The sequence below is a fragment of the Budorcas taxicolor genome, chromosome 9 (genome assembly GCF_023091745.1).
Source record: "Budorcas taxicolor isolate Tak-1 chromosome 9, Takin1.1, whole genome shotgun sequence".
NCBI classification, from domain to species: domain Eukaryota; kingdom Metazoa; phylum Chordata; class Mammalia; order Artiodactyla; family Bovidae; genus Budorcas; species Budorcas taxicolor.
The window spans coordinates 4,802,096-4,828,200 of NC_068918.1; the positions used below are offsets into that span (position 1 = coordinate 4,802,096).

Here is a 26,105-nt window from a genome sequence, read left to right on the forward strand (position 1 = left end):
TCATTATGATCTCTGTGTGTATTAAAGACACATGGCACTTTTAGCTTTCTGCATATAATCATTTATCCTAGGCAGCCTTCCAGCCAATCTGATTATGCATGCTTTCTCTGTTGGTCTCAGCTTTTACCCATCTTTGTTTATGTTTACTTATCAAATCCTGGTGCTCACTATCATACTCATTCTATTGTTAGTAACACTCATTGTAATCTTTACTTTTTCTGAGAACCTTCTACGTTTTCACTGTAACAGAAGAAACCTGATACTTTTACTGGTATATTATGTTTCTGGAAACCTTCAGGTAATTGACATTAATTTTTCTGCCTGTCTTCTGGTTCATGATCTGAAGGTGCATGTTGTTGTTTAGTCGCTAAGGCGTGTCTGACTCTTTTTGGGACCCTATGGACTGTAGCCTGCCAGGCTCTTGTGTGCATGGAATTTCCTAGGCAAGAAGACTGGAATGGGTTGCCATTTCCTTCTCCAGGGGATCTTCCTGACCCAAGGATCGAACCCACATGCATCTCCTGCATTGGCAGGCAAATTCTTTACCATTGAGCCACCAGGGAAGCCCCCCGCCCCCAGTAGGTGTATAGAGTTCAATATTTTCTTGACTACTTCAAGACCGCTGTTCAGCAGTCCTCAGTTAAAAGCTCCTTATCATTTGAAACTCAAAAATTTCAATCACATATCCTCTAATCAACATTCAGTCACCTGCTTTCCCTTTCCCTCTCTCTATGTTAATGACTCTCACAGAAGAGTCAGAGTCTGACTGCTTTGTCTTCTTGGGGGATTTGAATGTGTGGGTGGCCCGTCTACTGTGCACTGTCATGTGAATATCACCATGGCAACAGTAGTCATAAGGTCACGTCACCACCTACCGTAGATCTACCCCTAACATTTCAAATGCCTGTCCTTCTACTTTGTATGTGCCCTCACTCCCCTAATTCTGTTAAGTGTCTTCTTTGGTTTTGACCTCTCCTGGTTATTTTTGGTCACTGACTTCTTCTGCCCATATTTGCCCCTAGTACCTGGACCATGGGCTTCCCAGGTGGCTCAGTGGTAAAGAAACTGCCTGCCAATGCAGGAGATGCAGGTTTGATCCCTGGATAGAGAAGATACCCTGGAGAAGGAAATGGCAACCCATTCCAGTATTCTGGCCTGGGAAATCCCATGGAGAGAGGAGCCTGGTGGGCTACGGTCCATGGGGTTGCCAAAGAGCTGGAACATGACTAAACAACAACACAACAGCAACAACCTGGACCACGTGGTCAGTCGGTTTGGTAGAATTCTTCCCTAATCCCTGGTCCTTCCATGACATCTTCCCCATTAACTTCAACTCTGGAACAACTTGACTGTTTATCTTACCCCTCCTGATTCTGCACCCTGATGCCCCACAAATACCTTAAATTCTAGGTGTCACAAAACCCATTGCTCTCCCCTAATATGATTTGACTGATACATGAGCCCTTGAGTTGATACGATTCCATATATCTGTTAATGAAATCATCATCTACCCGCATGTTCGCATCAGAAACCCAAAACTCATCCTTCTTTCCTCTCTGCCAGATGCAGAACAGCATAGTGATTAAGAAAGGAGTTTACCGAGAAATACTTCTGACTTTCAACCCTGGCTTTATGACCCCGAGGAAATTCATTAAGCTCCCTAAACCTCAGGTTTCTCCTTGAATTATAAGCAGTAGTAATATTGCCTCTATTACAGGGCTGTTAGGAGTTTAAATCCAGAAGCATGCAGAGTGCCTTGCACTTGTTTGGTACTCAGAAATCTGCAATTACCTGTTATCAGTAGATGCTACTCATATTTGCCTGGCATGTAGGAGGCAATGGAAGTTCAAGCTTGGTCTAGTAGGGCAAACCAACATACAGGTAGAAGAGTGTGCTGAGGGGTGTGATGGGGCGGGAGAGTGCGGTGGGGATGCACAGAGCTCATCCAGCTGGGAGGCCAAGCAGAGTTGTCTCAAGGCTGTCCTTCCTCTCCTCTGCTGGGTCCCGGCTCCCAGGCAGCGCGAGAACCTTCTGTTTCTCCTGCGTCCATTCCCCCATCTCTAAACCACTGTTCTCACTGAGACCAGAGTTTCCATTATAAAACATGGAATAGATCACGTTTCTAATTTATTTTAAAACCTTCAGTAGATCATCACTGCTTAAAGGATCAAGCCCAAATCCTTCAGCATGGGATAACTGATATTTTAAAATCTGAACCCAGGCATTCTTTCTCTTTATGCCAGTCTTCCCTAATAAGCACTGTGATATTCTCAACATGCCTTTGTACTTAGCTTACTTTTTTTCACCCTTCTTGTATGGGATATTCTTTACCTGAAGATGTAAGGAAAATGTAATGCAATACACAACACAAGATGGATTTTTTTTTTCTAGCTGCACCCTCTTCATTATTCAGTTTCTGTGTGAAATCAGCTGTTCTCTGCGTGGTAGACATTTCGCCTGAGTGGACTGTCACTCATGTATTTGTTTGCCTTCTCCGTAGACAGTGGGTGGAGCTCATTGCATTCATCTTTGAATCTTTGGTAACTTCTTCAGTAAAATTTTATTTTTTAACATTTTGTTTTGAAATAGTTTTAGGCTTATAGAAAAGTTGAAAGAATAGAGTTAGGTGATCCAGTATCTGTGTGTCAGTGTGACTGTTTTGTAAGAAAAAAAGCTAATAAGCTGGATTTTTGTAGCATCTTGTGGCAGGTACAGCCTAAGGCATTCAGCACTAGGAATCTAAGAAGAAGAGAATAGCAGAATTGGAGGTAACATTTAAAAATGGGGTTTAACGTATTTTTTTTGCAGCTGAACTGCAAGTAGTTTTTTAGGTATTGGTTGTAGGGCCAGAGAACTTTTTTCCCCAGCTCTACCATAATTGACCATGTGGCTTGGGGTAAGTCACATGACTTCTGTGGGTCTCGGGTGTCAAGGAGAAGATAAACTGTAAGGGCCTTGTCAGCTGAGAGATGCTGTGGACTAGGTTTATGAACATTATCTACTGTGACTTTCCCCTAACAGTTGTCAATGCTTATTTGTAGATGACAGCGTAGAGTTGGCTGAGAGGTTTGTGGATGAAAATGAAGGCTACTTGGTAGATCTTCATGACTTTTCTCTGGGTAGCAGTCCACGTGTGCGAAAGCATTTTCCAGAAACTTGGATTTGGCTAGACACCAACATGGGGTATGGATTAAAGTTCTTTGTCTGAATATATTTTGTTTGGTCTTAGTTTTAAGTAAGTTTTGCCCTCTTTCTAATGTTTCAGTATAAACATAGTGTGATAAAGAACTAAATAGACCAAGGGTTTTTAAAGAATGATATTAATTGTATCTAAATATAGTATTTAATTGGAGAAGGAAATGGCAACACAGTCCACTATTCTTGCCTGGAAAATCCTTTGGATGGAGGAGCCTGGTGGGCTATAGTCTGTGGGGTCACAGAGAGTTGAACACAGCTGAGCAACTGAACACACACATGCATAGTATTTAATAAAGCTGTATGTGAATTGTGACAATAAGAGTATCCTCAAGGAGAAGACAGGCCTTTTCTGAAGAAGAGTGATTTTAATTTCCCTGATTTTAATTTTCCTTTTAATTTTAACATGGTGCTCACTGGGGGAAGACTGCTGGGAGTTCCTTTGTTGCTTGGGGTGGGAAGCGCTCACGATTGTTCCTTCTGCCTTGTGGTGCCCCATTAAACATCCCTGTGAGCCACAGGCAGAAGAGGTGTGGGTATTGAAAAGAATTCAGTTTAGCTAACAAACTGTGCTAATGGTATGATGACTCAACAAGTAAATCAGGAAATCTGCATATATTGTGAGTCAGCTATTTATGGGAACTTGAAATAAGACACGAGTCACACCTCCAAAAACAAATAACAGCATTGACAAGAATACAGAGGGAAATGTTTATGCATATTGAGAGAGACAAATGGGAGTTAAATTTGGAAAAGGATATTTATTATCTATATAAAATTTTTGAAAATGATGCTTGTCTTAAAGATATAAATATTGTAGAAAGATTTTTATTGGAATATGGATCAGTTTGCAGTGTTATGACCTTAATATGACCTGTTCCTTGAGAACTTGGAATGTATTATTTTATGTTTAAATCATTAAAAAAAATCTAGATATGTATATTATTTGGAAAATTAAAATTTCCCAAAACATGAAAATTCTTCCAAAACATGGTTTAGGTTATGTTGGCCTGTTTTGAAGTGTGTCTGTTCTTGGTTTTGTGACTTTTATGTTTACCTTGACTTCAGTTCCAGGATTTACCAAGACTTCGAAGTTACTGTGCCTGATTCTATCACTTCTTGGGTTGCAACTGCTTTTGTGATCTCTGAGGATTTAGGTCTTGGACTAACAACTGCTCCAGTGGAGGTAGTGTACGAAAGAGCTGCTTATAGATGGTACAGTGCCACGAAGCAAAGAGAGTGTCAGCTCCTCAGTGGGTTTTAAAAAAGTGATTGCTTGTGATGTTGATCATACTTTGGAGATTTCTTGGTGTTTCCTTTTTGTTTTTTATCTGTTTTACATTTTCAAGTGTGAACTGTATTAAACTGTTAACTGTGCTAGCTCTGTATTGAGATTTGGATAGTCAGTTTATTGTTGACTGAGTCCAGTCACTTCCAAAGGCCAGAAGAGAGAGAATGCCCTCTTTAAAGACGAGTAGAACTCAGAATGTCCCCTAGGAAACATTCCTTCACAACTCTTTGGTCAAATTATATCCCATGTCACTTCCCAAACCGTCACTGACAAGAGGAATATAATGACTGTGATTGGTCTTAGACCAGTAGCTTTCAGCTCTGCCATATCTGAAGCCAGTTTTTAAAAACAGATATTTTGTTTTGTCCCTCAACCATCTATGCAAATGAAATGCATAGAAAATTTAATATACCTTCATGTTCAAGTAAAATAATCAGTAAGATGTCCTAAGTGAAGTACCAAGGAGAAATAAAAGGAAAGTAATGTATAATAAAATAATATACTTTTTAAGTATGTAAGTGGCCAGGCATAGTTGCACACGAAGGCCTAGTAACATATTTGAATATTTATGTGGTACATAGAATCACCTTGTGTGCAACAGCTGCAAAATACAATTTGATATACATGTATTGTTTTAGCAATGCGAAAACCTTGAGTGGTGCTGCCTGTGGTGATGTAAAGTTTTGAAATAGTGAAGAAGTTTTGGTAAAGTTACAAAACAAAGGGCAGTTTCCTCTTGATTTACAAAATAGTTGTTTATTGATAGATGCTTTGGGTTTATATATGTGTTGTACTTAGGTTGTAAGTCCAGGTTATTATAACCAGGTGCTTTATCTACATGAAAGGACATTTAAGAATCATAAGGAACACAGGACAATTCTTCATTGTCTGGGACTGTCCAGAGCATGCAGACCTTCCCTGCTAAGTGCCAAGAGCACTCTTTGTGACAGTCTGAGACTGCCACAGATTTCCAAATAAACTTCTAAGAAAGAATTCACTGCTGCCAGTGAGAAGCTTGGCCAACACTATCAGAGTTTCGGTGACCAACATATATGTATGTGTTCATATGCTGGGGTCTCCTGGAGTGCAGGCAGATTCTTTACTGTAGGCAGATTCTTTGGATCCCTGAGTCGGGAAGATCTGGAGAAGGGAATGGCTGCCCACTCCCGTATTCTTGCCTGGAGAATTCCATGGACAGAGGAGCCTGGCGGGCTACAGTCCATAGGGTAGTAGGCAAAAGATCATTTACTTTTCATAGGAGCCTAAGACAGATGCTGTTTCATTTGGGCAGTGGCTTTAAAAGCAGAATGATGGAATCGGTGTGGCAGAGTAGTGGAAGAGGAGCTTGGCTGTGGCCTCAGGTACGGCGGGGTCCAGTTCTGGCTCTTGCACTTTCCAGCAGTGTGCTCTTATACCAGTTACAGAGGTGGCTGAGCTTCAGGTTTTTTTCCTGTAAAATATGACCATAACACCTGCCTGCATAGGTGTGATGAAATAATTTGTATAAAGTCCCTGGTTCCTAGAAGGAGTGTCATAAAATATAGTGATTACTGTGTTATAAATCACAGCAGTATGCCCCTGTTTATTTAGGATAGGTTGCTGTTTTCTGTTGGTAGGCAAGAGGACATTTCTATGTGAAGCTACTAATAAGTGTCATAGGTTTTGGGAGATTTAAGTGTGTAAAGTGTGAAGCTCTGGACTTAAATAAAATCTGTATTCATTGTGTTCCTTCCAGCTCCAAGCCTTCCAGCCATTTTTCATTTTTTTGAATCTTCCATACTCTGTCATCAGAGGTGAAGAATTTGCTTTGGAAGTAACCATATTCAATTATTTGAACGATGCCACTGAGGTAATGTGCTAAAAGGTTTGTTCATCGTTTACATGTCAGGAAAAAATGAAGAAAACGTGCTGGCATTGGGTTATGTAGTGTTTGGGCATCTACAAATTGTATGCATTTCTGGAATATTGAAAATAGCCGTACTTTGCCCACCACTTCTTAAGCTTATTAATGTTGAAGGATATTGCTGGCATGTCTGGGCGTTTTCCCCTTAATTTCTAGTGCGGGTTCTTTGCTTTAGTCCCACGACTTCATTTCTTGACATCTCTTCCTCTTTCCTGCCCTTTCTCCCCACATTTCCCCCGTGCTCTACTCCCACACGGAGAATGTCTTGCCACTTCACACTGCCATTGAGTGCCCACTGCAACTGGCGAGAATTTATTCCTTTCAAGGACTGGTTTGGAATTAAGGTGTCTTCCTTGAGGAATCTCACTCATGCTGTTAGGCTTGCGGTCCCCATATTCGTACAATATTTTATGTTTTTTTTTTTTTAATCTATTTTTAAATGGAGGATAATTGCTTTACAATGTTGTGTCGGTTTCTGTCGTACAGCGACATGAATCAGCCATGGGTATACATGTGTCCCCTCTCTCTTGGACCCTCCCCACCCCCTGCCATCCCACCCCTCTGGGTTATCACAGGGCACTGGGTTGAGCTCCCTGTGTTAATGTATTCTGTTTCCAAGGCTTTGATTTTTGAGTCATGGTCTGGTGTCCCCTCAGCCAATCAGTTCCCTGTAAGGTAGGGGTAGGCCCACTGTTTGTATTGTGCCCATAGTGGTGCTAATGAAATGATTCCCACACCACCCCCACCCCCAGAGTAGGGATTGTAATTAACCTCACTACTATCATCTCTTTAAGCACTATGTCTAGAGAATAAACTGGTTTTTATTTTCTAATTTTACTTTTTAATTTTCTCTTTATAGTGTAAAGAGCAAAAGATCTGGAGTCAGAATGTCCAGATTCGGTATCCAGCTTGCCCACTTAATGACAAGTAACTTAACTGCAGTTTACTCATCTGTGGGAGGTGGGAGGGAGTTTCATGTTTGGGAGCTCATGTACACCCGTGGCAGATTCATGTCAATGTATGCCAAAACCAATACAGTATTGTAAAGTAAAATAAAGTAAAAATAAAAATTAAAAAAAAAATATTTTGAGAAACAGATGAGAAAATAAGTGGGAAAAACAATTCGTAAAGTCTAAGATCCAGAGAAATGCTCTTCTTGATGAGCCTGGCAACTTTGATGTACTCTACGAAAGTTTACAGCCAACATGTGCTTCAGGACTAGTGTCTGAGTCATACTCTTCTTGGAATAATTCTAGCAGAGATTCTCAATGAGTGTAATAACATTTCATCCTGTTTGCCTCAGGTTTTTCTAATGGGACTAGTGTCCCAGGATGACACAGCTGACTCAGGCTGGTGGTAGTACCACGACATGAAATAACCCAGCTCTCAGAAAATGAGAGAATTTAATGTTAGTGGGAGTTTAATGTTAGACTTGAAGAAGGCCATTTCCCAGTTGTCGAGGTAGGTGGATAAAGAGTGAAAGCGCTAGGTTTTTCCTGTTACCTCTACACGGTCTTCTTGGCTGAACTCTTCTGTCTCGTTTTTCTCTAGTCTTGGGCCTCACAGATTTAACCGCACTTAAAAGGGTATGGCAACCCACTCCAGTATTCTTGCCTGCAGAGTCCCATGGACAGAGGAGCCTGGTGGGCTGCAGTCCATAGGATCGCAAAGAGTCGACTGAAGTGACTTAGCATGTCAGCATTTTACTGAGGAGCAATTTATTATACAGAACCTTTGATGACTTTTTTTTTTCTTTCAGGTTAAGGTAATCATTGAGAAAAGTGATGCATTTGATATTTTAATGGCTTCAAATGAAATAAATGCCACGGGACACCAACAGACCATTCTGGTTCCCAGTGAGGATGGGGCAACTGTTCTTTTCCCGGTCAGGCCAACACGTCTGGGGGAAGTGCCCATCACGGTCACAGCTGTTTCACCTGCTGCTTCTGATGCCGTCACCCAGAGGATTTTAGTGAAGGTAAATACTTGAAGTCTAAAATGAAATGGAAATACATAATTGAAAAGGAAGCAGAAGATGGTTTTTCTCATGGTTAAATTTGTTTCCAAGACCTAGTAGGACATCTCCACCCTCCAGGAACGCCCAATGTTTTTCTCATCTAAATGTAAAAATACATCATGCAATTGGAGGTAATTGCCAATGTCTTATTCAAATTTATAGTATGATTTTAAAGCAGGTTATATTTATACTCTGTGTGACATTGGAATCCTGTTAAATTGTGTCAAGTTGATATATAGATTTTGAATTTTGGAATTCCTCAGTACAGGTAGAATAGGTTTTGTAGGTTTTTTTTCAGAGAAGACAGGATGCACAAATAGGCAACTCAGCACAGTGGATAAGCACTTGTGTTCTGGAGGAAGGCAGCCCTGGGTTTCATCCCAGCTCTGTCAAGGGTGCCTTTGGACAAGGTGTTTAATCTCTGTCTTTGAATTATAAAAGGACCTATTTCAGAGGGATTCTCATCCCCTTTTTATCTTCTCCTTTATCATTTCCATTGCCATTCTGTGAACTAGTTTCTCTAATTTAAAGAGAAAGTAAACATTTATTAACGAGTTTGAACCAAGAATCAAGACCGTGTAGGTACTTATCTAACCATACACAGGCCAGATGATTAACTCATTATCTGCCTATGCTGCTGCTGCTGCTAAGTCGCTTCAGTCGTGTCCGACTCTGTGCAACCCCATACACGGCAGCCCACCAGGCTCCCCTGTCCCTGAGATTCTCCAGGCAAGAACATTGGAGTGGGTTGCCATTTCCTTTACCAATGCATGAAAGTGAAAAGTGAAAGTGAAGTCGCTCAGTGGTGCCCGACTCCTAGCGACCCCATAGACTGCAGCCCACCAGGCTCCTCTGTCCATGGGATTTTCCAGGCAAGAGTACTGGAGTGGGGTGCCATCGCCTTCTCTGTTATCTGCCTATAGTTTTCTCTAAACAGAGGAATAGACACCATGTTAATTCTGTTACTTTTTATCAACAGGCTGAAGGAATAGAAAAATCGTATTCACAATCCATCTTGCTAGATTTGACTGACAGCTCGCTACAAACTACCCTGAAAACGCTGAGTTTCTCCTTTCCTCCTCATACAGTGAGTGGCAGTGAGAGGGTTCAGATCACTGCAATTGGTAAGAGCAGAGTATATCACCCTCACTGCTGGTTTATTTGTATATGGTAATACACTTTTCTCATTTATTTGTCCATGCATTTTCTTTTTTAATAAATTATTTAAATTGAAGTACAGTTGACTGACCGTGTTTTGGGGAAACAGTAAAGTGATTCAGTTATACATATGTATATATATATATTTTTTTTTTCAGATCCTGTTCCATTATAGTTTATTACAAGAAATTGAATATAGTTCCCTGTAATATACAGTAGGTCCTTTTTAGGCATATTTTCTTATTTAATCCTAATTAAATAAGAAGGAGTTGTAAAAAGTTTTAGTTGCTGCCAACCACTGATTACAGTAGAAAGGCAGGTAAGATGTGTGTCTGGACCAGTTCTTCTCAGTCTTCAAGGCGCACATGGATCTTCTGGGGACTCTGTGAAGGCGGATTCTGGCTCAGTAGGCGTTCTGCATTTCTAACAGGTTCCCAGGTGTTGCTGATGTTTCTGGTGAGCAGTCCACTGTTTGAGTAGCCAGGCCACAGTATTGTGTGGCTGGAGGGAGGAGTTGTTCTGCCTTTGTGGCTCTCAGTCACTGGTGAATATCACAGCCTTCTGTGGCGCTTTGAAAATACGCACATGTCCGGGTTCCACTCCCAGTCTACTCGGTGAGACTCCCTTGGGCTATGGCTAGGGCATGCATGTTTTGGAAAGGCTCTGCTAGTGCTTCTGACAACCAGAAGCTGAGGGCCACTGCCTCGAGCGGTTCTCTGTGCAGAACACAAGTACCCTGTACCGTTGGAAGCTACCCACTGACTTAGTCTCCTTCTCCTAGTTGCCTTGGTAACCCCAAAGGACTTTCAGCCATTAGAACTTCCACAGAAATGGCTTATTTGTATAGTTGTGCTTTACAGATAACTGAAAGAAATGTTTAGATCTTGTTGTTGTTCAGTCGCTCAGTTGTGTCCGACTTTGTGACCCCGTGGACCGCAGCACGCCAGACTTCCTTGTCCTTCACTGTCTCCTGGAGTTTGCTCAAACTTGGGTTGATGATGCCATCCAACCATCTCATCCTCTGTCGCCCCCTTCTCCTCCTGCCCTTAATCTTTCCCAGCATCAGGGTCTTTTCCAACGAGTCGGCTCTTTGCATCAGGTAGCCCAGGTATTGGAAATGTTTCGATTAATGACATCTAAATAATTTGTTAGGTCTTTGAGGTTTCAAGACCTAAGGCACTTTTTCAGAGGTTCTTTTGAATCTCACCTGCAGGTGTAGTGCTTTTTATTATTACTCCAAACAATCAGTCCCTCTAGAGAGGGCTTTTTGGGGAGCTTAGATATAATTCTTAAAAAGAAATAAATAAACTCTCTGTTAAGGAGAATACATTGTGCTTAAGCACCTCCCACAGTGGTGGGGTGCTGGGAGATGGTATGTCATGTGTGCACACATACAGAGGGAAGAGCTTTGAAGTTTTTTCTTTTTAAACTTTTTATTTTGTATTGGGGTAAAGGCTACCCACTCCAGTATTCTGGCCTGGAGAATTCCATAGACCGTACAGTCCATGGTGTCGGAAAGAGTCAGACATGACTGAGTGATAGCTTATGGTGAACGGTGTCGGATTTGTCATCTACGAAGAAGATTTAACTTCGGGACCAGGGACCAGGCTTGATCACTCAAGAGCTTTTGTGTAGCAGAGTTTTATTAAAGTGAAAAGGAACAGGGAAAGCTTCTGACATAGACATCGGAAGGGGAACGGAGAATGCCCCCCTTGCTAGTGTTAGCAAGGGAGTTAAATACTTTTTAAATTGGTTATTACAGTAAATCAAAAGAATGTCTCAAGGTTGTAAACATCTTACTAGACTCACTCCCATAATATACATTTTAAGATAACAGAAGATTTAGAAGATTTTCAGAAAGGAGAAACATGTCCTCAAGCAGGATATATTATTGTTATATAATCCTTACTAAGGAATGTAGGAGAAAACATTTGTCCGTTCCTCCTTGAGAATTTCAGACCCCTGTCTCCTCCTTGAGAGCCCCAGACCCCTTTCTCCTCCTCGGGGACCCTGGCCTTCTTACCAACCTGCCTAGGAATTGATTCTCTCATGAGCGGCTTTCACTTTCTTTCATAACCAGTTAACAGTGTTGTGGTAGTTTCGGGTGAACAGTGAAGGTACTCAGCCATACATATACATGCATCCATTCTCCCCCAAACTCCCATCCCATCCCGGCTGCCACATAACATTGAGCAGAGTTCCATGTGCTATACAGTAGGTCCCTGTTGGTTATCCATTTATAATAAAGCAGTGTATATATCTGGAGAAGGCAATGGCAACCCACTCCAGTACTCTTGCCTGGAGAATCCCATGGAGGGAGGAGCCTGGTAGGCTACAGTCCATGGGGTCGCAAAGAGTCGGACACAACTGAGCAATTTCACTTTCACATATGTTCATCCCCAAACTCCCTACCTATCCCTTCCCCCTAAGAGCCTTGAAGTTTGAGTGTGTACCATCTTTCCTTATGTTGGAATGAATGTGCCTGTGGTTGTTGACTATTCTGAAGTTTAATTTTAAAGTTTGATTTAAAGTAATGTTTTTTTCAAGTTTTATTTTTATATAGTATTTATTTTAAAAAACCTGTTTGGTTTTTTATTTTCTATTTAAAAACCTATTTGTGTTTTACTTGGTGAATATTGGCTTGCTTCTTTGAATATTAAAAGTCCAAGTTTATGTTCACTTTGACTATTAAAAGCATTATGTGCAGTAGTGGTAATAATAAGAAACAAAACCTGCACTGGTGTTTACTTCTCTGAGTCAACATCTAAAGTTTAAGACATGGTACTCTTGCATGACTGCAGCCTACCCACGTGAAAGTCTTCCTCTCTTATTTGGATTCATTTTTCTAGGAGCAAGTTTTTAATAGGTATTTGGACTTGGAATGGTGACATTTTTAAAGTAAACCACACTGACGAATGTTCTTCTCTACACAGTTCAACCATAGTGAGGTCAAAATTAGAACTCAGCCTTTACATTTCTAAATTTTTACTTATTTTCTAGAGTCATGGTGTTAGAATGTAGGTAGAGGAATGTGGGTAAGAGTGTGTTTTGTTTAACTTTACATTATTAACTTTGAAAAGTACTTTTAACCCGTTTTGATCCTGAGATTCACTGAAACATATATACCAGTTAGTTCTACTTTGTTGTTGAAAATAAAGCACATTGAAAAATACCACAAGCCCTGCCCTTAGAATGTCATTTCTCAAGATTGTATAGTGTATTAGTAAGGAAGTCAAAATAAAGTTCTATTTATGTGAAGAATACTAATAGTAAAACTTTACTTCCCTGTGTAAGAATGATGATTTCCTAATGCAAATCCTGACATTTTGGTTAGAAATTTAAAACAAAAACTTACAGTTTGCTTATATGTGCTGTATCTTTGAGCTAAAAGTCTCCTAATTTCTTGCATAATCTACAAGTTCAGTACCATTGTATAATCATTTATTTGACCAATCTTCCTAAAAGCCTGATGTAAAGTTTCTGCTGTGTTCCTGGCAGTGAGACAGTCATAGTGCTTCAGTGCTGGGCGCCTTCTGCTCTCTTTGCCACTAGGAGGTATGGTTATTGGGGATTTGCTGACCTTGATAAGTATCCTGTGCTTTCAGGAGATATTCTTGGTTCTTCCATCAATGGCTTGGACTCCCTGATTCGGATGCCTTATGGCTGTGGTGAACAGAACATGATAAATTTTGCTCCAAATATTTATGTTTTGGATTATCTGACTAAAAAGAAACAATTGACTGAGAATTTAAAAGAAAAAGCCCTTTCTTTTATGAGGCAAGGTAAGCATTTTAGAAATATACTTTTTTTTTTGTAAAAATGCATTTGCTTCTGTTTTTGGTTTGTTTTTGGTCAGAGTTGATTCTAGACTGTGTTTCAAAATGGACAGATTTTGTCTTTGCTGTGTGATTGTGACATGAGATGGTGTGGAATGTGCTAGAAGTGTTAACAGCTGTCACTACTTGTCCTCAGCTCCAGGCTCACTGACTGCTGCTAAGATGTTTGTTAAAGGAGTTTGATCCTGGAGGGGCTTATATTTTCATAAGGGATTGGAAATTTAATGTCACTTAAAAATCTGATGGTGAAGGACAGGCAAGGCTGGTGTGCTTCAGTTCATGGGGTCACAAAGAGGTGGACACGACTGAGCGACTGAACAACAGCAAAAATCTGAAGAAATGAGTATTCATTGAGGCATTCCACATGTCTGGAGTATCTCTTAGGAGCCAGGGTCAGTTCCCATGCTGAGGCAGCAGGAAGTCAGGCCTTTCCTCCCAGGGAAGTCCGTGTTCAGTGGAGAAAGTCTGTATGTAGTGAACACGTGTGGGGGGGCTTTTAACATTCGAAGTAGCTGGGGGCTAGGAGGGAAGAGTGAGTATGGGGGCCTCTCCTGGCCACATGGAAAACATGATAACTCTGCCCTGGCGCCCTGGGGAGGCTGATGCTGTTTGCAGACACACAGATGCTCTGTGTCTACAAGTTATTAATAACAATAATTAACATCGGTTGATGCTTACAAATGTGGCAGGCAGTGTTCTAAGCACCTTACATAATATTTTACTTACTGGTCACAGTCAGTATGGTTATTGTCCTCCTCTTTTTACAGATAAAAGTCTGTAAAAATCTGGCACAGAAAAATTGCCTAACTTGTTAGGTCACTTAGCAGGTGAGTGGCAGGCCTGGGGTCTGAACTCACTGTCTGGCCCCAGAATCCATACTCTTAATGTCCGTACTTAGGAGAAAATGGAAAGTTGTGAGGCATTTTTAACAATGTAAACTTGATTTTTTCCCAGTACTCTAAAAGCTAGCCACCCAGAGTCAGAGTTTCAGCTTTGCACTTCCATTAGGGGACCTCTAGCAAGATCTAGGTGGCTCAGTGGTAGAGAATCCGCCTGCCAATACAGGAGATGCTGGTTTAATCCCTGGGTCAGAAAGATGCCCTGGAGAAGGAAATGGCAACCCACTCCAGTATACTTGCCTAGGAAATCCCATGCACAGAAGAGCCTGGTGAGCTACAGTCCATGGGGTCACAGAACAACTGGACATGATTTAGTGACTAAACAAGAAGAAGTAACATCTCTGTGTGGCTGAGTTTATCATTCTGCACAGTTTGGGGTACCTGCTGTCCATCAAACTGATGAGGAAATTGGTCAAAATTATAGGAAACTGCTTGTTCAATATAATCTATAAATTGAATGGACACTTTCCATCCTACCTTTTTTAAAACAATGAATGGGTTAAATGCCAATAGAGGCAAGCTTGTTAGTGATTTGGTTAACTTTTCCACAGTTAAGAATGAGAAAACTCAGTATAGACGTCATTTTAACGTGAGCTTTTCTTCCAGGTTCCCTCATTATGAAGGGGCATGTTTATCCTAAACTAACTGCTGTGTAATAATGATAATAACTTACCCTGTTTTACAAATATTTTAATTTAATTTTCACAAAAGCCCTTGGAGATAGGAGACTGTTATTGCTTCCATTTTGCCGATGAGAAAACTGAGGTATGGGAGGCTAAATAACTTCGCCATGGTTCCACTGGATGGCCTGCCTCCCAAGTCCATGGTCAGAATGCCAAGAGATAGCATTACTTTGCAACATTCTTAGGTTGTTGGGAGCAATAGGAGAGGATGGAGGAGGACCAGGAATTGGGCCAAGACTCTTCAGTATGACCAACGTGCAAGAGGTCTCAATGGGAGTTCTGAAAAAATAGGAAGGGAGGCCCATGGCCCCTGTAGGGAAAGAGAGGCCAGAGGTTAGAATCTCGGGTGTCAGGTTAGACCAGAGTGACCTGTGAGATGTTAGATCCAGGAAGCTGAGCTGCAGTCAGTTTCCTGAGCGCCCCTTGTGCTAGGTGGACAAACATGGGCTGAGTGCAAGTCTGGGGCTGCGTGGGAGGACAGACTTAAGGGAGGCTGGGGACTGGGATCAGGGCTGGATGTGACCTGACTTCTGCAGTGAAGGAGATAGTGGTAGAGTTTCCATCAGATTAGCCAGGTGTTTCAGGCATTTAGGTTTCCCTGGTGGCTCAGATTGTAAAGAATCTGCAATGTAGGAGAAGTTCTGATCCCTGGGTCGGAAAGATCCCCTGGAGAAGGAAATGACAACCCATTCTAGTATTCTTGCCTAGAAAATTCCATGGACAGAAGAGCCTGGTGGGCCATAATCCCTGAGGTCACAAAGAGCTGGACACGACGGAGCGACTGATACTTTGCAGGAATTTATAACATCTCATGCCCAGGTCCTTAAGTCCTCTAGGAAATTCTCAAAGATGTAGCAATTGGTGCTTTCTGTACTGAAAGAAAGTGAAAGTGAAGTCGCTCAGTCGTGTCCGACTCTTTGCGACCCCATGGAGTGTAGCCTACCAGGCTCCTCTCTCCATGTGATTTTCCAGGCAATAATACTGGAGTGGATTGCCATTTCCTTCTCCAGGGGATCTTCCCAACCCAGGGATTGAACCCGGGTCTCCCGCATTGTAGACAGACGCTTTACCGTCTGAGCCACCAGGGAGGTACTGAGCTGCCTCTTAAAAATTATTCTCCTTTCTGCATATGTTTGTGAATCAGCCATGTTTTTTTCAGTTTAGCTATTAATTTATTTAAAACCAATGGTAAAAATATCAAATGTTCTATCATATATGCAGAAAACACATGTTATTAATGTTTCAAGAAAAATGGTACTTATATACTAAGACATTTCCTCTGTGATTTCCAAGTACTTATGATCTTCATGTAATGCATCTTTGCATGTCCTCTACCTGGAATGGCCTTCATGATCTATGAAGTATGTTTGCTTGATAAAATCCACTGATTTTAAAAGTGATTCAGTCATATTTTAAATATATAAATACAGGAGCTGCTTTTTTTCCAGGAGGCAAGCTTATTGGAAACAGGGTAACAGGGTAGGTTATTATCATTATTACACAGCAGTTAGTTTAGGATAAACGTGTCCCTTCCTAATGAGGGAACCTAGAGGAAAAGCTCACATTAAAATAATGTCTTTACTGAGTTTTCTAATTCTTAACTGTGGAAAAGTTAGCCAAATCACTAATAAGCTTGCCTTAAACTTATGATTAAGTTTAAGCAGTGGTACCAGGGATTCTTGGTATAGTGTTCAGTTCAGTCGCTCAGTCGTGTCTGACTCTTTGCGACCCCATGAACCGCAGCACGCCAGGCCTCCCTGTCCATCACCAACTCCCAGAGTCCATCCAAACGCATGTCCACCGAGTCAGTGATGCCATCCAGCCATCTCATCCTCTGTCGTCCCCTTCTCCTCCTGCCCCCAATCCCTCCCAGCATCAGGGTCTTTTCCAATGAGCCAGCTCTTCACATCAGGTGGCCAAAGTCCTGGAGTTTCAGCTTCAACATCAGTCCTTCCAATGAACATCCAGGACTGATCTGCTTTAGGATGGACTGGTTGGATCTCCTTGCAGTCCAAGGGACTCTCAAGAGTCTCCAACACCACAGGTTCAAAAGCATCAATTCTTCGGTGCTCAGCTTTCTTTATAGTCCTACTCTCACAACCATACGTGACCACTGGAAAAACCATAGCCTTGACTAGACAGACCTTTGTTGGCAAAGTAATGTCTCTGCTTTTTAACATGCTGCCTAGGTTGGTCATAACTCCTTCCAAGGAGTAAGCGTCTTTTAATTTCAGGGCTGCAGTCACCATCTGCCGTGATTTTGGAGCCCAGAAAAATAAAGTCAGCCACTGTGTCCACTGTTTCCCCATCTGTTTGCCATGAAGTGATGGGACTGGATGCCATGTTCTTAGTTTTCTGAATGTTGAGCTTTAAGCCAACTTTTTCACTCTCCTCTTTCACTTTCATCAAGGGGCTTTTTAGTTCTTCCTCAAGTTCTGCCATAAAGGTGGTGTCATCTGCATATTTGAGGTTATTGATATTTCTCCCGGCAATCTTGGTTCCAGCTTGTGCTTCTTCCAGCCCAGCGTTTCTCAAAGTGTACTCTGCATAGAAGTTAAATAAACAGGGTGACAATATACAGCCTTGACGTACTCCTTTTCCTATTTGGAACCAGTCTGTTGTTCCATGTCCAGTTCTAACTGTTGCTTCCTGACCTGCATATAGGTTTCTCAAGAGGCAGGTCAGGTGGTCTGGTATTCCCACCTCTTTCAGAATTTTCCACAGTTTATTGTGATCCACACAGTCAAAGGCTTTGGCATAGTGTATGCCACACTAAAATCAGTTGAGATGTTGGCATAGTGCCATAATAGTTATCGTTAAGGAGATGCGTAAAAACTATTTTTCATAACTGCATCTTTTACAGACAAGATTTGGCTGGTCAAGTAGAGAGTGTGTAGGCCCTAGACTGGTGCTTTGTAACTGGATGTATTACATTCTTTGAGATATTCTTTGATGTATTACATTCTTTGAGAGAGCGTAGAGAACAGAGAAGCCCGGCATGCTGCAGTCCATAGGGTCACAAAGAGTAGGGCACGACTTAGTGACTGAACAACAACTAATACAGTGAAATATTTTAGAAAATGCCACTGATGCAATATTTTATATATTTCCGGAATGTTGGCCAATCAAATATCAATGCTTTAAAGAGACAGAATAAGTTTTCTAGCATGAACCATTTGGAGTGAAAGTCACTCAGTCGTATCCGACTCTCTGCGACCCCATGGACTATACAGTCCATGGGATTCTCCAGGCCAGAATACTGAAGTGGGTAGCCTTTCCCTTCTCCAGGGAATCTTCCCAACCCAGGGATCGAACCCAGGTCTCCCTCATTGCAGGCAGATTATTTACCAGCTGAGCCACAAGGGAAGCCCATTAAGGAATAATAATTTACCCCTTAAGAATTTGAGTTTTTGTCCTAGCCACTTTGCTGTGGGTTAGTATTCACAGATGCCCTAAAAAATGAACACTCCAAATCCTCAGTATCTGGTTTTTTTTGTTGTTGTTGTTATTCTAAAAGGAGTGCTGGTCCTCCAGGCCTGTCCCAGCAAGGTATGTGCCAAACTGCAGTTTCAAAGCAGCCGTGCATTGCATTTGCTGGTTGCTAGAGGGCGCAGAGCCGCCAGAGGGCAGTAGAGGCTGTGTGGGCAGAATGAAGAGCCCTGGAGCTGGGAGGTGGGCGAGCCCCCCGCCGCGCGGGGTGGAGCCATGGTTCTGGCTTCGGTGGGGGCTGTCAGCCCTGGGCTCTGAACCGTGCTTCCTGCTCTGGGCTGGTTTCCCAGCCTCGTTTCTCCACCTGTAAGATATGGGTAAATGAGCACCCACTTCTCAGGGCTGTTTTGAAGATGGAATGAAGTATTTTCACGTAGAGTAAATGCCCAGGAACTACCAGCTGTCATATACTTAGTTGTATCTAAACTAGGAGATAGGACCTCAGGTCAGCAAGTCAGTGCTGCCTGTTCCGCCTCTAAAAACAAGTGAGTCCCTCCACTCTCCCCATCCCAGGCCGATGGTTTTATTCTGACGCGTGGTTGCTCCCCAGCTACTCCAGTGGCTTCCTGAATAACACTCTGCCAACATGCTCACCTTCCTTTAATTCAGTTTCTGCATATTTTATAATAGAAAGGATCTTTGGATAATGTCAAGATCACGAGACTTTCATAAGTTACCCTGCGGATTCCTGGCCGGGGCTTGAAGGCCCTGAGTGAACACCGGACCCTTCTTTCACTTCTGCAACTGCCCCCTCAGGGCTCTGTCCCGCTGTCTGGTGTGCTCCCAGGGCCGCGGTGCGCAGGGTCTTCCCACCTGTCCTGCCTTCTCCTGGGGTGCTCTCCCTCCACATCTTTCCAAGGCTGGTTCTTTCTGGTCATCTAAGTGGTGTTTTCCTCAAAATGGCCTTCTCTGGCCTGTTAGTAGCTCTGACTTAAATTATGCCATTTAATATTTTTAAGTTATGCCACTTAGTATATTCTTCATCACACTTGACATTATTTAAAATGTTCTTGTTTTTCCATTATCTGACTGTCTCCTGCCCTAGAAGGTAAGCTCCCTGGCAGTGGGGACTGCTTGAATCTCTTCTCCATAGGGTTACCATTTGGGCCCCTCAGTACGTGAAGAATGGGTGAAGATATTTGTATCAGCATTAACTTCGTTGGGCTTTAGGTTGATCATCCTGATGTGGAGCTTGAGTCTAGAAGATCTCTCAGGTGTTTCCACGATGCATGGTTATTTCTAAACACCACAGTGTCTACCTGGCTCTGGCAGGTTTTTATGAACTAGGAAATGTGACTAGAGATTTGAACCTGTTACCTTTTGAGCTGGCGAAATGGCTGATGGGAATCAGTCCAGCTGTTGTTGTTCATTTGCTCAGTCGTGTGCAACTCTCTGTGACTCCATGGAGGGCAGCGCGCCAGGCCTCCCTGTCCTTCACTGTCCCCTGGAGTCTGCTCATAGGCATGTCCACTGAGTTGATGATGTCATCCAACCATCTTCTGTCGTCCCCTTCTCCTCCTGCCTTCATTCTTTCCCAGCATCAGGGTCTTTTCAAATGAGTCAGTTCTTTGCATGAGGTGGCCAAAGTATTGGAGTTTCAGCTTCAGCATCAGTCCTTCCAGTGAACACCCAGGACTTCCAATGAACACCCTTTAGGATGGACTGGTTAGATCTCCTTGCAGTCCAAGGGACTCTCTAGAGTCTTCTCCAGTGAGCTCCTCAAAAATGCATCTTTTCACATGATGAACTAAATCGTATTAGTTATAAAGTAGTAGACAAAAACTTCTCTGTGTCATGATTTTCATTATGAGATCAGTGCCTCATTTCAGAGACTCTGTTTTTCCTTTTGCTATCATGTTTGCCAAAGTTTTAAAAAATATACCATAGTTGTTTTAATTTTTTTAAGGGATTAAAGTGGCTTTGACACAAGTCATGATTATATTATTAAATACATTTGTGAACAGCGCATGGTTTTCCTTAAATTATGCTTGGCCCAGGAGCCCTGTGACCTAACCCTGTATTATTATTATTTTTTTATCAAAACAACAGTTACATCATTGAATGAAGTATCTTTTACTGTCAAAAAGAAAAAGAGAGTCATAAAATGAAAACTTGTTCAAATATTTAAAATGTAGTTCCTGCAGCTCAGTTTTTCAAGTAAGACCAAACTTAGTTGAAAACACATTATATTTTCTCTGTTGAAAGAAAGACGGGGAACAATAGGTTTCAGAACTCTGATGCTGCATTTGGCCTTCACAAGAATGGCTAGAGGCAATAGTGAAGATGCTAAAAAAAATGTTGGTGAATTTCTCACTGTCCATTTCATATCAGAAGGAGTAAGGAAGTTGATAATGAATACTTTTCTTTTAGTATAGAGAATATTTTAATCAGGTTTTTTTTTTTTTTTTTTTTGGCCAGAGAAAGATATTGATACAGCCACAAACAGCTGATTTTACTTCTTTTATTTGTATGCAGTTGTGACACTTGTGATAAACTAAGACAAATTATGTTTAGAACTTTACTTTTCTATGTGCTTCTATGAGTGGTACTTTCCTCTTTATTATGATAAATTGTACATATTTTACATTCATGACTATTCCAAAGAAAATTCACGACCCACAATGTATATATTTTGTCCGACCCTTTATAAACAATAGTTCATGCATCATTATTTTAAATTTTAGAAGCGTCTGTTAATTCTGATTATATATTACTTTCTAATGCAAGAGCTCTTCATGAAACTATGAACTTAAAGGCAATACTCTTATTTCCTCATAAACTTTTGGAGAAAACCATGTTTTTGCCTTTCTCATCTGGAGATGAAAAGTCTCCAATTTAGGTGACTACCCGGGAACACTGAATTACTATACTAACAATAAAGCTTACAGCCAAGCAAGCTGTCTGTTTCTCTTATGGAACTGGATGGCTTGGAGGACAAGTAGCCACGGGTTGTTTCATGATACATGGGTGGCTTCAGACAGGGAAGGATGCCTCACCGGAGATCCTCTTGGTTCTGGTTCCCTCCTCTTTTGCCCCGGGAGCAGAGCTGGAGGTTTGGAGTCTCAGTTTCACCTAAACCAGCTCAGGAAATGTACTCCGTACCTGGAAACTATCTGCGAGTCATCCCCCTCCTCGGGGCTGGCTGCTCCCGGAGAAAGAACGGTGCCAGTTGTTGATATTAATGGCGATGGTTGGAGGTCAGCTAGCTGAGGGGTAATTTCCCTACGTGCTGATCTCATCTCTCTGAAGGTTTCACAGGAACCCATCCTGGGAACTGCCGCTGATGTGACTCAGGCGAGGCACTTGGTCCTCCCCTCAGGTTGGTCCATCTTCCCACAGAAGCACCTCCTCTAGTGCTGGAGGGACCTGGAGCATCCCTTGCCTTTTCTCCCCTTCCCTTCCTCTCCTCCCTTTAGTCTGTCATCTGTCTTTCAACTTTGCCCCTAGTGTTTTGCCATGGGAAAGTTTAAAACAATTTTGTTGCTATTATCATTTTTTCCCCTTAAATTTGGATGGTTAGAAAGTCCTTTTCTACACCCATGTTAGAGAGCAATGTCTATTGTTTTTTGAGAGCATGTGAAAGGTACTGTGCAAAGGACTTTTAATATATATGTAAATTTTTTATTTTCTACTAGAGTGTAGCTGGTTAACAATGTTGTGATAGTTTCAGGCAAACAGGGAAGAGACTCGGCCATACCTATACATGTATCCATTCTCCCTGGACTCCCCTCCCATCCAGGCTGCCATGTAACATTGAGCAGAGTTGCATGTGCTGTGCAGTAGGTCTTGTTGGTTGTTACACTGGGTGAAGTAAGTCAGACAGAGAAAGAGAAATAGCATATGACATCCCTTATATGTAGAATCTAAAAAGAAATGATACAAACGAACTTATTTACAAAGCAGGAACAGACTTACAGAGAACGAATTTACGGTCCCCGGGGGGACGGGTGGTGGGAAAGGACTTTTCATATATTAATTATTGAAAAAGCTCAGTGAATTAGTAGGAAGCAGCAGCTTTGGAAACAGATTGACCTTGGCTAGTGCCTAACTTCAGTGCCTACCAATGTGTGACCTTGCACATGACGTGTTCTGAGTTCCTGTCTCTTCATCTCTAAAAAATGCGATAATCATAGAGTTGTGGGAGTATCAGAGTTATACCTGTAAAGGGCTTTGACCAGTTCCTGACACACAGTCAGTGTTGGATAACTTACTTATCATAATATTTCATATTAAATTGGGCTTCCCTCATGTCTCAGACAGTAAAGAATCTGCCTGCAATGAGGGAGACCTGAGTTTGATCCCTGGGTTGGGAAGATCCCCTGGAGAAGGGAATGGAAACCCACTCCAGTATTCTTGCCTGGAGAATCCCATGGACAGAGGAGCCTGGTGGGCTACAGTCCATGGGGTTGCAAAGAGTTGGGCATGACAGAAGCAACTTAGCATACAAGCGTTGAAACCATTGTAGTTAATGCCAGACTTAAATACTCCACTTTTTAATTTACTTGCTTTATTTTTTATTTATTTATTTGACTGTACCAAGTCCTAGTTGTGGCATGTGGGATCTAGTTCCCTGACCAGGAAACGAACCTGGGCCCTCTGCACTGGGAGTGCTGAGTCTTAGCTGATGGAGCGCTAGGAGAGTCCCTAATTTACCTGCTTTCAAATGGCTAGAAATGTTGGCTGTGTAACAGTATTCTGACTTTATTCCAGTTTGGGGCTATCTCAGTTCTTAATTTGTGCATTCTACTTGGAAAGCCCTGATGTTCTTAATCTCCCACAGTATGTAATATGGAAAATATTCAGTGTTATTTGATTTCATGTTCTCTTTCCCATTTTCTGCCCATGTCTCCTCAATATGAAGTCATGATTAGAAACTTCCATTCATTGCAACTTGATTACATTGCTGATCGTTTTGTTGTCTGCAGGTTACCAGAGAGAACTGCTCTATCAGAGGGAAGATGGCTCTTTCAGTGCTTTCGGGAATGATGACCCTTCTGGAAGCACTTGGTAAGTGTTTCTGCTAGTGGAACGAGTCTGTGTCACGGAATCGACTCTTACTAGGCCATGATGGCCGTGAAATTGACAGATGCATCTCTGTATCTGCTTGGAGCCTCGTTTTCCAGAGACTGAATTTAAAAGAGATTCTCCCTTTCAAATATGGCTTTAAAACACTAATAAATCAGACGCTTTTATTTAGAAAAGATAGGCCATAAATTCTCTCTCTCTCTTTTTTTTTTTTTTTGTGGGAAAAGCAGCAATAAAATACTTTATGATGATGGTGCAGCTGGCAAGAAAAATTGGTTAGAAATACAGGGTATTGAGACATAGTTCTTTTAAGATTTTTTTAAAGATCACTTAAAAAAATGTTTTAGTTATTTATTGGCCTCACTGCACAGAATGTGGGATCTTATTTCCCCGACCAGAGATTGAACCCATACTCCGTGCAGTGGATGCTCAGAGTTTTAACCACTGGACCACTTGGGGAGTCCAGGTTTTTTTTTTTTAATCAGAGACAATTCAACATGAATTTTGTGGTAATACAGTCAATGTCGTTTCTTTAAGGTTATTTTTTTTGTGAAAAAACACTGAGGGGGTCAAATAATGAACATTCAGAGTTTCCTCCAGAATGAAAGCTCTGTGTGGCTGATTTTGAATTGAATGATTACTCTCTTCTTGAACTATCTTCAACTTTGTTTACATTCAGAAAAAGACAGGCTAATTATATCAGTAGAGTTAGTTAAAGTGTGCTGTCTGTGGTAAAAACCTAAATCTCAGTAGTTGATTAGCAAACATTATGCACATGCTGCATTTCCACTGTGGGTCACCAGGGGGCTCTGCATCTTTGTTTCAGCCACTATCTCTCTATCTCACCCAGAGCCTCCAGGCTTGCTGCAGTCTGGGGACAGAAGCCTGCGATATCCAGCACTGGCAATTAAAAGCTTCAGCCTATGTGTAAGATTTCTTATCACTTTATCATGATCAGAGCTGGTCCTGTGGCCATGCCTAACTTCATAGGGACCTGGAAGTGAATTCTTCTGCAAACCCAAAGTTAAAGAGAACTGCATCATATTGAATCTTAGTAATATTTACCACACTAAATCTTTTATAGGATGAATCAGATCTGCTTCAGACTTTCTTTTGGCATGAGTCAGCATATAGATCCATTAGTAGAAAGGTTTCAGTGTTTTATTGCTTGATGTTCTTTTCACCTCAATATTTAGTGTTCTGTAGCAGAGATTGGCATACTTTTTCTTTAAAGGATCAGACAGTAAATATGCTAGGCACTGTCAGCTACATAGAACCTCAGTTGCATGTTTTTTCTTCTTCCCTTCACCCTATCTTCCTTTCTCCTTAAAACAACAACAACAACAAAAATTGTTTTAGGTGGAGGGTAGGGGTGGGAAGAGGTACATATAAGGAGACGGTGGGCTGTATTTGGCCCAGACAGTATTGGCCCACAGACTGTGATTTGCCGATTCCTGTCCTGTAGGATAGAAATATCCATTTGCTCTACTTAAAAGTACTACAGTTTGATTGTGGATTAAACATACTTCATCCATTGCTTTAGGATTGAACCAAACGTGCAATGAGATCTTCCTAGGTAAATACCCAGAACAGTCCACAGGTGAATAACCTTGGACAATTTATTTAACTCTCTCTGAGTTTCAGATTCTCAGCCTATAAAATAATGAGGTGGGATGAGATGATTTCCAGGTTCTTTGCCGACTCTGCTGTTTTGTGAGTTGACCTGGAATTTCCCCACCACACTTACGGGAAACTATTCCCACTGCCTGGCTGAGCTGTTTACTTTCTGTCTCTTGGTTGTTTTCTGTCCATCTGCTCCTTCTTCAGTGACTGGCCCTTTGGAGAATCTTTTGGTGGGGGAAAAGTGTTATTGTTGGTGTTTTCTTGCTTGGTGTAATTTGGAGGATTTTATAAAGTGTATTTTATGCAATTTTTTCCCCCTTTTCACCAAGGTTGTCAGCTTTTGTTTTAAGATGTTTCCTTGAAGCTGATCCTTACATAGACATTGATCAGAATGTGTTACACAGAACATATACTTGGCTCAAAGGACATCAGAAATCCAACGGTGAATTTTGGGAGCCAGGAAGAGTGATCCACAGTGAGCTTCAAGGTGGCAATAAAAGTCCTGTAACTCTTACGGCTTATATTGTGACTTCTCTCCTGGGATATAAAAAGTATCAGGTATTTAATCTTTAATACATAATGGGTGGGAAATCACAAGAAAGGTAGGTCTTGATGGGTCAAATACATATCTGGAAACATAAAGAATTTTGCAATATTCCATCACATTTGAAGTCTTGAATTGGAGTACGCTTTTGCTTTGCATTTGTGGATACATTCCAATAGCTGAGAATGAAAATATCAACTCACTCTTTTGAGTAAGCTAAGAGAATTCTAAAAATGCTTTGTAACATTAAGTGTTCTTGTCATTGGTAAGATAAGTCAACACATATTTTATCATTGGATAATGATAATTAATTTTTTAGAGGACAGAAAAGTCTTTAGAATTTGGGAATGTGTTCTAGCAAACTTAGATTGTAAAGGATTTTTTTTAATTTCTAAATTACCCTGAAGCAACTATAATGTCTACTAATTTAGTAAAAAGTACA

At 41.4% G+C, this 26,105-nt stretch overlaps 1 protein-coding gene across 1 annotated transcript in view; it reads left to right on the forward strand.

The window, feature by feature from the left end:
• CD109 (CD109 molecule) overlaps nucleotides 1-26,105 on the forward strand; it is a 137,265-nt gene that overhangs the window by 92,338 nt on the left and 18,822 nt on the right. Inside the window, exons 18-25 of the mRNA XM_052645780.1 lie at nucleotides 3,042-3,183; nucleotides 4,264-4,381; nucleotides 6,222-6,335; nucleotides 8,149-8,367; nucleotides 9,386-9,530; nucleotides 13,170-13,346; nucleotides 23,397-23,478; nucleotides 25,449-25,677. Of these exons, the coding sequence (XP_052501740.1) occupies nucleotides 3,042-3,183; nucleotides 4,264-4,381; nucleotides 6,222-6,335; nucleotides 8,149-8,367; nucleotides 9,386-9,530; nucleotides 13,170-13,346; nucleotides 23,397-23,478; nucleotides 25,449-25,677 (1,226 nt within the window). The remainder of the gene's footprint in view (nucleotides 1-3,041; nucleotides 3,184-4,263; nucleotides 4,382-6,221; nucleotides 6,336-8,148; nucleotides 8,368-9,385; nucleotides 9,531-13,169; nucleotides 13,347-23,396; nucleotides 23,479-25,448; nucleotides 25,678-26,105) is intronic.